The sequence below is a fragment of the Phyllopteryx taeniolatus genome, chromosome 4 (genome assembly GCF_024500385.1).
Source record: "Phyllopteryx taeniolatus isolate TA_2022b chromosome 4, UOR_Ptae_1.2, whole genome shotgun sequence".
In the NCBI taxonomy this organism is placed as follows: Eukaryota; Metazoa; Chordata; class Actinopteri; order Syngnathiformes; family Syngnathidae; genus Phyllopteryx; species Phyllopteryx taeniolatus.
Window position 1 is genome coordinate 5,627,113 of NC_084505.1, and position 12,170 is coordinate 5,639,282.

Genomic DNA, 12,170 nt, shown 5'->3' on the forward strand with positions numbered 1-12,170 from the left:
CTTGCCACTGTACACACCCGCACCTGCGTCCACTCCTTCCTCCTTTGCAGGCCCATCTCACTCACACATCGACGCACACGGCCACACACACTGAGCTTGCTGTCACAATCGAGTGGGACAGTACCCGTAACAGAAGTATTTCGCCGTAAATTTCGACTTTAACGGTGAAATCCGACTTACGCGGAAATTCGTGTTACGTCGCCAGCGTAGGAACGGAACTCGTTCGTAAATCGAGGACTTCCTGTATTAAACATTAAAGTGGGGAAACTGTGCAAAAAAAACAAAACGAATTTGAGAAGGGGGCAATTACTTTTTCACAGCATTGTAGCACCGCCTCACTCCTCAACTGCTCTGGGCCACTTTGCCGATGCTCCTCACTCTCTTCAGCCCGCCCACCATTGATCCAATCGTAGGGCCCCATCGCAGGCAATCCCCCAGCTCTGACATTTCCACGGCTGTTGCAAGTGTGCTGCCTATCAAGGGGCAAAATCAACAACCGGCGACAATCGAACAGCGCTGACATTCCCCTCCTCAGAAACAGTGCTGCTGCAAGCCTGCTGCCGATAGGGCGCAACTGGGTGCAAGCACCGACATTCTCTTTCAATGAATGTCCCGCTTCTACTGTAAACAGTCCATCACGGAGCCACATGAGGGACAATGAACACCAAATGACAAAAAATGACAAAATACAATGACCAAACAGAGCTCTTGAATCAAACTACAAAAACGTTTTTTCCATCTGTATTTACTCAGTTGCTCACATTATGATATGAAAAGTGCCATAATATATATATATATATATATATATATATATATATATATATATATATATATATATATATATATATATATATATATATGAATACATGCAATATAAATTATGTGAATTGATTTCTATGTTTGTTTTGTATTTTGCTTCTAGACTCCCTCGGTGGCCCCTTCCCATCCACATCCCACCGCTGTCATCACAAACACAAGAGATGCCTGCCTATCCAGTGTGCCAGTGTTGGTGGTCCCTTTCCAGTCAGCCCACTTCTCTTCCATCCTAATGCTAAGGGTTCCCAAATTGTCATGGACCTTTCCCAGAAGATAGTCAAGAGGCAGGGTAGTTTCTGCAATGCCATCACCTTCAGCAACAGGCCCATAGCCCTGTATGAGCAAGTCCGCCTCAAGGTTGTTCAATTCATTCAATACTTGGCGTGATGATAAATCTGTTATACAAAGTTTGATATCACTGTACTGTTGATTCTGCTACACTGTCTACACTACAAAGTAATGTAAACCAAATTAATTGTGAAATCAATCATCATGGGAAGCTGGTTCCTGAGGTTATCATTTTACAGAAACTTAACATTACATGAACTCTGAGGGTATGTTCACATTTAATATTTAGTCAAGTATAACATGGTACATGGTTTTCTTTGACAATGATGTTCGTTTGAAGTTATTTGAATGAACAAGTCTTACCGTAATTTCTCGTTTATAATGCGCATTTCCCCCCCCCAAAAAAAATTGTCAAAAGTCAATCGTGCACATTATACATTATTAGGTATTGGGGCAAATTGGAAAAAACTTACACATTTTATAAATGTATGCCGCCTTTTCGTGGTTATGAAAAAGCTTTACACTTTCATTCCAAAATGTCACCGCCACCTACTGGTTATATAAAAAAAGTGTAGCCTGCACTTTCATTTCAATATGACAGGGGGCTACGTATGACTGCATGTATGTACATTTGTGCTCATAAGTTTACATATGCTGGCAGAATTGGTGAAATATTGTTTTGTTTTGCTTTTTAATATAACTGATGGTGGATGACTGGTTAGAGCGTCGGCCTCACAGTTCTGAGGACCCGGGTTCAATCCCCAGCCCCGCCTTTGCATGTTCTCCCCGTGCCTGCGTGGGTTTTCTCCGGGCACTCCGGTTTCCTCCCACATCCCAAAAAAACATGTATTAATTGGAGACTCTAAATTGCCCGTAGGCATGACTATGAGTGTGAATGGTTGGTTGTTTCTATGTGCCCTGTGATTGGCTGGCACCCAGTTCAGGGTGTACCCCGCCTCCTGCCCGATGACAGCTGGGATAGGCTCCAGCACGCCCCCGACCCTAGTGAGGAGAAGCGACTCAGAAAAAATATAACTGATGACTGAAAAACAACCATCATTAATTTCTTTATGGTTATGTTTTAATGATAATGTTTTTTTTAAATGCTTGACCGTTTAATTTGAATCCCATTAAAATAAAATTAAATGTGTTTCTCCTGGTCCTTCATGTTTTCTTTAAAGAATTGTACCCATCTTACAAATTCTGCCTGGGTAATCAAACATATGAGCACAACTGTGTGTTTTCTAATTTACTAAATAGATACAAATAAAATAAAATACTAAAATAATACTAAGTAGGGCTGTGAATTTAAAAATAATAAAAAACAATTAAAAAAAAGATTAGGTATTCAAATAAAGTGCTTACCTTCAGAATAATTCTTTGAAAAAAACAACAAAATACAGATAAAACTTTATGTTTTGATCATATGGGTAGAAGCAAAATCATGCATTATAAAATAGGTAGAAGGGTTTTCCAGAATTTTGAGGTCAACTTTGGGGGTGCGTATTATACATGGTTGCACATTATACACGAGAAATGATGGTAATTAAAAGTGAGAACTAAACAGCCGGACTTGTAAATGTATATTCGGATCAGTATATCTGAATAAAATGAAAGCTGCTTGGCCCATATAAAAGTGACTGCAGGAAAAATGCGTAAATAGTCAATTACAGTGCCTTACAAAAGCATTCACCCCATGGCTTTTTACCTCATATATATAAAATAAAAATAAAAATAAAAAATTTAAATTTGCATGTGGCTAACTATTGACACCCTAAAGTCAGTACTTTTGGTCACCTTTTTCAATCATGGCGACAAGGTTCTCTATGAGCTTGCCAAATCTTTCGAACCCTGGGATTTTTCCCATCCCTTAAAGGAAAACTGCTCCAGCTTCTCCAAGTTTGATGGTCACTTACAGATGGTACAGGTTTGGCTCAAGAATATCACTGTATTTATCACCAACCATCTTTCCCTCGACTCGGATCAGGTTCCCAGTGACTGTTATTGAAAAACATACCATCCATCTTCTACCGCTTATCCGAGGTCGGGTCGCGGGGGCAGTAGCTTTAGCAGGGACGCCCAGACTTCCCTCTCCCCAGCCACTTCATCCAGCTCTTCCGGGGGGATGCCGAGGCGTTCCCAGGCCAGCCGAAGGACGTAGTCTCTCCAGCGTGTCCTGGGTCGTCCCCGGGGTCTCCTCCTGGTGCGACGTGCCCGGAACACCTCACCAGGGAGGCATCCGGGAGGCATCCGAATCAGATGCCCCAGCCACCTCATCTGGCTCCTCTCGATGTGGAGGAGCAGCGGCTCTACTGTGAGATCCTCTCGGATGACCGAGCTTCTCACCCTATTTCTAAGGGAGAGCCGGACACCCTGCGGACGAAACTAATTTCGGGCCGCTTGTATCCGGGATCTCGTTCTTTGGGTCACGACCCACAGCTCGTGACCATAGGTGAGGGTAGGAACGTAGATCGACCGGTAAATAGAGAGCTTCGCCTTTCGGCTTAGCTCCTTCTTTACCACAACGGCCCGATACAAAGTCTGCATCACTGCAGACGCTGCACCGATCCACCTGTCGATCTCCCGTTCCATTCTTCCCTCACTCGTGAACAAGATACTTGAACTCCTCCACTTGGGGCAGGATCTCATCCCCAACCCGGAGAGGGCACGCCACCCTTTTCCGATTAAGGACCATGGTCTAAGATTTGGAGGTGCTGATTCTCATCCCAGCCGCTTCACACTGGGCTGCGAACCGCTCCAGTGAGACTTGGAGATCACGGCTCGATGAAGCCAACAGAACCACATCATCTGCAAAAAGCAGAGATGCAATACTGAGGCCACTAAACCGGAACCCCTCGACGCCTCGGCTGCGCCTTGAAATTCTGTCCATAAAAGTTATGAACAGAATTGCTGACAAAGGGCAGCCTTGGCAGAGTCCAACCCTCACCGGGAACGAGTCCGACTTACTGCCGGATATGCGGACCAAACTCTGACTCCGGTCGTACAGGGACCGAACAGCCCGTATCAGGGGGTTCGGTACCCCATTCTCCCGAAGCACCCCCCACAGGACTCCCAGAGGGACACGGTCGAACGCCTTCTCCAAGTCCACAAAACACATGTAGACTGGTTGGGCGAACTCCCATGCACCCTCGAGGACCCTGCTGAGGGTGTAGAGCTGGTCCACTGTTCCACGGCCAGGACGAAAAACACATTGCTCCTCCTGGATCTGAGATCCGACTTCCCGACGGACCGTCCTCTCCAGCACCCCTGAGTAGACCTTACCAGGGAGTGTGACCCCCCCTGTTGTTGGAACACACCCTCACCCATCCCCACTATACGCAGTGTTGATGGTGCACTGCTTTCCCCTCCTGGGACGCCGGATGGTGGACCAGAATTTCCTCGAAGCCGTCCGGAAGTCTTTCTCCATGGCCTCACCGAACACCTCCCATACCCGAGTTTTTGCTTCAGCGACCACCAAAGTTGCATTCCGCTTGACCAGCCGGTACCCATCAGCAGCCTCAGGCGTCCCACAGACCAAAAAGGCCCGATAGGACTCCTACTTGAGCTTGACGGCATCGGACTCGATGTCCCCCCCATGAGCATGAGTTGACAGCTCCGCCCCTCTCTTCACCCGAGTGTCCAAGACATGCGACCGCAAGTCCGATGACACGACCACAAAGTCGATCATCGAACTGCGACCAAGGGTGTCCTGGTGCAAAGTGCACGTGTGGACACCCTTATGCTTGAACATGGTGTTCGTTATGGACAATTCGTGATGAGCACAGAAGTCCAATAACAGAACACCGCTCGGGTTCTGATCGAGGGGGCCGTTCCTCCCAATCACGCCCTTCCAGGTCTCACTGTCATTGCCCACGTGAGCATTGAAGTCCCCCAGCAGAACGATGGAGTCCCCAGCGGGAGTGCTCTCCAGCACCCCTTCCAAGGACTCCAAAAAGGGTGGGTAGTCTGAACTGCTGTTTGGTGCATAGGCACAAACAACAATCAGGACCCGTCCCCCCACCCGAAGGCGGAGGGAGGCTACCGTCTCGTCCACTGGGTTGAACCCCAACATACAGGCGCCGAGCCGGGGGGCAATAAGTATACCCACACCCGCTCGGCACCTCTCACCGTGGGCAACTCCAGAGTGGTAGAGAGTCCTACCCCTCTCAAGAGGACTGATACCAGAACCCAAGATGTGTGTGGAGGTGAGTCCGACTCTATCTCGTCGGCACTTCTCGAACTCACACACCAGCTTGGGCTCCTTCCCTGCCAGAGGGTTGACATTCCACGTGCCTAGAGCCAGCTTCTGTAGCCGGGGATCGTGCAAGTGCGAATGGTTGTTTGTTTGTATGTGCCCTGCGATTGGCTGGCAACCAGTTCAGGGTGTACCCCGCCTCCTGCCCGATGATAGCTGGGATAGGCTCCAGCACGCCCGCGACCCTAGTGAGGAGAAGCGGCTCAGCAAATGGATGGATGGAGTAAATTCACACACTACGTAACACAAAAACTGTGTCAAATCAGTTAGCTACTCAATCAGGCAAACAAGACGTTTCGATTCATCGTTATTCGTTATTTATCGTGATCCCGTTTTTAACTTGGACCACGTGTGATGCAATATGCACAATATGCAGGACAAAGTAATAATAATAATAATGGAGTGATTAGTTGGTATCTTTTTTTCTTTTTAACTCAGTATAACTCTGACCCCTCTGAAGCAAACTGTACCAAGATCACCCCAGGATATGGTCTCAGCTCTATTTTCTTCATGGACAAAGTCATCCCAAACTGTTAATGTTCAATTTTTCTTGTATCATCCTCAGTACGTACTGACTGAATCTGTTGGTTCACTTTTTGGTCCACTGAGAAATCATTGACTTCAAAACACATTTCTCCCCCCAGATTACAAAAAAGCAGTGTTGTTGGAGTGGAGCGCTGCGTCTGGGGTTCACCTCCAAAGATCCCTGCAGGATAAACCCAGACAACTTGCCAAAGTATGCCTGCCCAGACTTGGTGTCCCAGAGTGGCTTCTGGGCAAAGGCTCTACCTGAAGAGTTTGCTAACGAGGGGAATGTTATTGCCTTCTGGGTTGACAAGAAGGGCCGTGTTTTCTACCGCATAAACGAGTCCAGCCCCATGCTGTTTTTCAGCGGAGTCCGAACCACCGAGCCCCTCTGGGCTCTAATTGATGTTTATGGTCTGACCCGTGGAGTGCAGCTGCTAGGTAAGATTGTTGACAGCTCAACTAAGACAAATCTAGCCTCCAAAAGGCCACATTTTAACCGTTTATTTTTACCAGTCAAAACCTTGTATTGTATGTTACTCATCCTTGGTGTATTTTGATGGATCTACAATTTTTAATTATCAATTTTGTGCTTTTCTTCTGCATAGATTCAAATTAGATGATAGTAAAACACTCCTGACAACTTTTAAGTGATACTAACAAATTGAGTAATTAAAAAAAAAATACTGTACATCAATTTTATTGTAGAAATTAGTCTTTAAAGCGGCATGGTGGACGACTGGTTAGAGCGTCTGTCTCACAGTTCTGAGGACCGGGGTTCAATCCCCGGCCCCGCCTGTGTGGAGTTTGCATGTTCTCCCCTTGCCTGCGTGGGTTTTCTCCGGGCACTCCGGTTTGCATGGTAGGTTAATTGACAACTCTAAATTGCCCGTAGGTGTGAATGTGAGTACAAATGGTTGTTTGTTTATATGTGCCCTGCGATTGGCTGGCAACAAGTTCAGGGTGTACCCCTGCCCGATGATAGCTCGGATAGGCTCCAGCACGCCCGCGACCCTAGTGAGGAGAAGCGGCTCAGGAAATGGATGGATGGATGGATGAAATTAGTCTTTAATATTTGTCAATATCAAGGACCTGTCACTTTTACACACAAACATGAGTGATGTTCACATGCTTGAGTTATGTACTTCTGTTGTCTCATGTAGGGAATGGAGGTGGGGAGGCGGTGTGTTAAGTGATGTGTGTGCTGCACCTCCCCTGTCTTCATATACAGATCTGTGCAGTTAGGGGCATATTCTCCCATTGGCGCGTAATGTGGCTTGCACACTGCACTTGTTTTGCGCGCCATTTACTGCGGGTAGGCCGCAGGGTTAACGGTGGCCCTGGTGTTACTTGTTGCTGAGCGACCAAAACAGGAAGTGGCCCGATACCTTTTACTGAAGAGGACGACGAGATTAAGAGCGGCAAGCAAGAAAGAGAGTTCAGGCTCCTCTGTGAGTTACAGCTATTTTAAGACCATTTTTAGGTGTACCTTGGGCTACTTTAAGTTTCTTTGTGCTTTTTTCACATATATTTAATGTCTGCAGTGTGTGGGGAGCCTTTAATCAATGATGTGGCATACAGTAGTGTAGTCGCCATAGTTCACTGTAATGTTTATTAGGATAACCACCTTCAGATGAATCATCTCGCTTTCAAGGGGTTAACCGAATCTTAATTATTAAAGGAGGTTGAAAACAATGGGTACCTCGTCAGATAATGAGTTCCAGTACAGTACAGTAAAAGTATTTTACCAAGCCAAGGTTTTGTCTGACAGAAATCTATCGAGTGCGTCTGTAAAAGGAAGACACAGTTGTAAGAACTACTTCCATCCAAGCAAACATTGGGTTACTCTTTAGCACAACAGAAGTCTCTTCTTCTGCTGTCTATTTTACATTTGGGTCATACGCGGGGCTGCCTTGAAAGCACAGTCTCATGTTTCATTGGGGACTGACTGAAATCACTTCCTACAAACAGGGGTCTGTTTCGTGTGGGTGTGACACTGCTGATTGCTGATAGAAATACATCACTACAGGACTTGTTTTTATTTTTTTGACATTGTGGACATTTTTTCTTAAGTTCTGTGCATCCCTTTTCTATCTTCAATCTCTACAAGCCCTCCCCATCTGCTGATAAACCCTTGGGCTTTAATCTAAAGTGCTTTCACATCTGAGACCTTTTCTTTTTGCTTTCAGCTCGTATTCTGTCTAGCATGAGAAGTGGTTGTGTGTCCTTTGTTACATTGTCAGATCGCAGCAGATAAACCAGTAGCTTCTTTACCACACTTGATAGGGATAATTGACATTTTTTGGCATCCTTTTTATGATTGTGCTGACCAAATATTCTTGCAGGATTATTACTTATATCCATCCATCCATCAATTTTCGATACCGCTTATCCTCACGCTGGTTGCGGGTGTGCTGGAGCCTATCCCAACTGACCCTGGGCGAGAGGCGGTGTGTATCCTGAACTGGTTGCCAGCCAATCGCGGGGCACATAGAAACAAACAACCATTCGCACTCACATTCACACCTACGGGCAATTTAGAGTCTTCAATTAACCCACCATGCATGTTTTTGGGATGTGGGAGGAAACTGGAGTACCCGGAGAAAACATGCAAACTCCACACAGGCGAGGCTGGATTTGAACCCCGGTCCCCAGAACTGTGAAGCAGATGTGGGAACCAGTCCTTCACCGTGCCACCCATTACTTAAATCCTTTTTTTTTTAATTCTTAAATCCTTTTTTAAATTTGTTTTGTCTTTTATTTATTTAACCTTTATTTATCCAGGTAAGGCAATTGAGAACAGATTCTCATTTGCAATGCCCGCCTTCCAGGCATTATTACGACTCTTAAAACTATAATCCTAAATGCATAGACTAAATTAACATTCTTTGTGATTACATTTTGGTCTCAGATCTAATTTGTACAGCTCATAAAACAGCCCTATCATATTATAAATACTGTAATCAGAGGGCCTTAATAGTGGCTCCATTTAGTAAACATACTGCAGTCACACACATTCATACACATACAGTACACTCAAAGCTTTCAAATGTTTCTTTCACTACTTCTAAATCAGCATTTATTGACATTAACATTAATAAAGGCAGCACGGAGGGATTTGTGGTTAGCATGTCTGCCTCACAGTCAAGAGGCTCTGCGTTCAAATCTTGACTCAGGCCTTCATGTGTAGAGTTTGCGTGTTCTCATGCTAGCATGGGTTTTCTACGGCTTCCTTCCACTTTACAAAAACTCCATGAAGAATTGAAAGCTCTAATTCAGTAAACTATTGTGTTTTTGAGGAGAGCTAAAAATAGCTCTTGGCCAGGCAAGATAAATTTCACCCTTTTGTAGATTTTAACGTAATTGCATTCCCACATCCATCCATCCATTTTCGGTACCGCTTATCCTCACTAGGGTCGCGGGTGTGGTGGAGCCTATCCCATCTATCTTTGGACGAGAGGCGGTGTATACCCTGAACTGGTGACCATATTTGCACTCACACTCATACCTACAGGTAATTTAGAGTCTTCAGTTAACCTACCATGCTTGTTTTTGGGATGTGGGAGGAAACTGGATTACATGGAGAAAACATGCAAACTACACACAGGCAAGGCTGGATTTGAACCCCAGTCCCCAGAACTGTGAGGCAGATGTGCTAACCAGTCCTCCACCGTGTCTCTCATTCCCACATCCATACCAACAAAAACATTTAATCTGTTGTTAAAATATTACATTTCAACCAAGTACTGTATGGTAATACACTTTTCTAGCTTGTTTAAAAAGGACATAAAGTAAGAAAAGGTAACAATCTCTCAAATTTTAAGGGTGCTTGAGCACCCCAAAAATGGGATAGAAATGCCTATACCTTGAGCCTTTGTAAACTGATTTATTTGCTCTCTGAGAGCAGGGTGTCAACTCATTTTTGCTGTGAGCTGCATTGTTGTTGTGGCTTCCCTTGTAGGGCTGTTGTGTCTATGAGACCATACAAATGCATAAACGCCTCATCATATTACATGCACCACAAAATTACTAGTTTTGAAATCCAAAGTGAAGGAAAACAATTTGTTAAACTATTCCATTTATTTTAAAAAGTGGTATGGTAACAAAAAAATGCTTGTAATCTCATTGTTATAACAAGTAAAGACAGTTTACAATTCAAAACAGATAAAAGAAGTAGACCCACACAATTTGCTTTCGCCGCCCACACAAAATGATGTGGAGGACCAGATCTGGTCTCCGGGCCTTGAGTTTGACACCTGTGTCTTAGCTGAAAAAAACTTTAGCAGTGCTGACAGACTTGTAAGCAAGTGGTTGCCTATTCATTTGGTGTCTTATTTGTGTCCACCTGATAATTGATAGCCCACTTTAATAATTGCTTTTGTTTAGTTTTTTAAATCACCACTATCTCCTTGAGAAAACGTTCAGCTCTTGAGATGATCAATGCTTCACAATGTTCACTTGCTCAATACAGGTAAGGTTTCTTATAATTGTGTGTTGCTGCTGATGAGTTGAAATCTCATCAATCTCATTGGTTTTTTTTGTTCCCCATAATGCTTTATCACCACTTTCCTGAGGATTGTGTTTGTGTTTGATAAAACTTGGTTGAAGAATTGAATGGATCAGTGTTCACGCTCAAGCTTTTATGAATGAATGACAAATTGGACTAGATTTAGATTTAGATTATTTCCCCCTCAATCTTGATTAGTTTACGTTATCTTACCAAGATCTTTTTGACTTTTTTATGCTTCAAACTTTGTGGAAACAGTTTGGGGAAGAACCTTTTCTGTTCCAGCATACATTGTACATGTAGAAGTTGAAATGTGTTTTTATTGGACAACACTTAAAAATTCACACTGCAAGGTGGAAAAGTATGTGAACCCCTAGGGCAGGGGTTGGTAATTACTTCTTCCAAGGGTCCAAGTGACAAACTGGAAGGCTTGTTGGGGGCCACGCCACACCAAAATGGTAAAATGTGCTCAATTTAAATTTAAAGGGGACATTTTATAAAAAAAATTCACAGTTCAAAACAGTTCCCTTGATGTCTTAAAACAAGTCTGTGGTGCGCTTTAGTCAAAATACCCCTAAGATTAAGGATTACAGTACACTTTACAATCAATATTTAAAACCCTCCCAGAACTCTGTTTTAAGGGGGTAGGTTTGTAGAATGAAAATGAGTGATCTCTAACTCTACTGCAGGACAAATGGCGAGTATGACTTTTTTTCTCATGACAACCAGGGCCACAGTTAGCAACTCTGCTGAGCCTTTGGCTTTGACAGTTTTGATAGTGTCAGTTTTAGTTCCTTGGGGGAAAAGGACTGAGAAACTCGGTCTGGGGGCACTTGCTGATGCTCGCTTGAACCACCTAGACACGTGCATGCACATGAACATATAAAGCAACCTTTGCATTACTTCCTATAGTGACACACGGTGAGACACCTTCAAAATAAGAGCAATGTGATGAGGTTGGAGGTATTAGGCAAAGCTACCCTACTCTAAAAAAATACACACCTGTTTTGAGTTTTCTGTTCTCTCGAAGCATTGCCTGATGTGAACCATGCCTTGCACAAGTTAGCTCTCGGAACACCTACAACTAAGAATTGGTAACTTGCATGAAGCTTGAAAGGGTTACGAATGTATCTCTACAAGTCTTGACGTTCTCCATGGTGAGACTAATAAATGGAAAAGGCTAAGCACTGTTGCTACACTGCCTATAAGTTGCTGTCCTTGAAAGATGACTGCAATAGCACAGCACAGAATGCTCAATGAGGTGATTAATTAATAAAACTCCTCAAGTGTCGGCCAGGCGGCACAGTGGGCGACTGGTTAGCACATCTGCCTCACAGTTCTGAGGACCTGGGTATAAATCCAGCCTCGCCTGTGTGGAGTTTGTATGTTCTCACTGTGCTTGTGCGGGTTTTCGCTGGGTACTGTGGTTTCCTCCCACATTCCAAAAATGCAAGAAGACTCTAAATTGTCCTTACGTGTGAACGTTTGTTTGTCCATATGTGTCCTGCATTTGGCAGGGGGCCAGTGCAGGCTGTATCCCGCCTCTCGACCAAAGTCAGCTTTGATAGGTTCCAGCACACCCCGACCCTAATGAGGATAAGCGGCATAGAACATGGATGGGTAAAAAAACATTGCAGACAGAAAACTGAGATTTTGGCTAAAGTTGAACTTTGCCACCTATTGCTCTGATCACGACAACAGAATCAGCTATTAGGAAGAATAACAGAAATATATGGGGGAGCAAATTTGGTTAAAAGTGTCAGCAGTTCTTTCCAATGC

General features: G+C 44.3%; 1 protein-coding gene across 2 annotated transcripts in view; it reads left to right on the top strand.

Annotated features, from left to right (window-relative positions):
• neurl1aa (neuralized E3 ubiquitin protein ligase 1Aa) overlaps nucleotides 1-12,170 on the top strand; it is a 75,409-nt gene that overhangs the window by 13,503 nt on the left and 49,736 nt on the right. For both annotated transcript variants that reach the window (XM_061772131.1, XM_061772130.1), the window contains exons 2-3: nucleotides 923-1,173; nucleotides 6,004-6,325. In XM_061772131.1, the coding sequence (XP_061628115.1) occupies nucleotides 923-1,173; nucleotides 6,004-6,325 (573 nt within the window). The remainder of the gene's footprint in view (nucleotides 1-922; nucleotides 1,174-6,003; nucleotides 6,326-12,170) is intronic.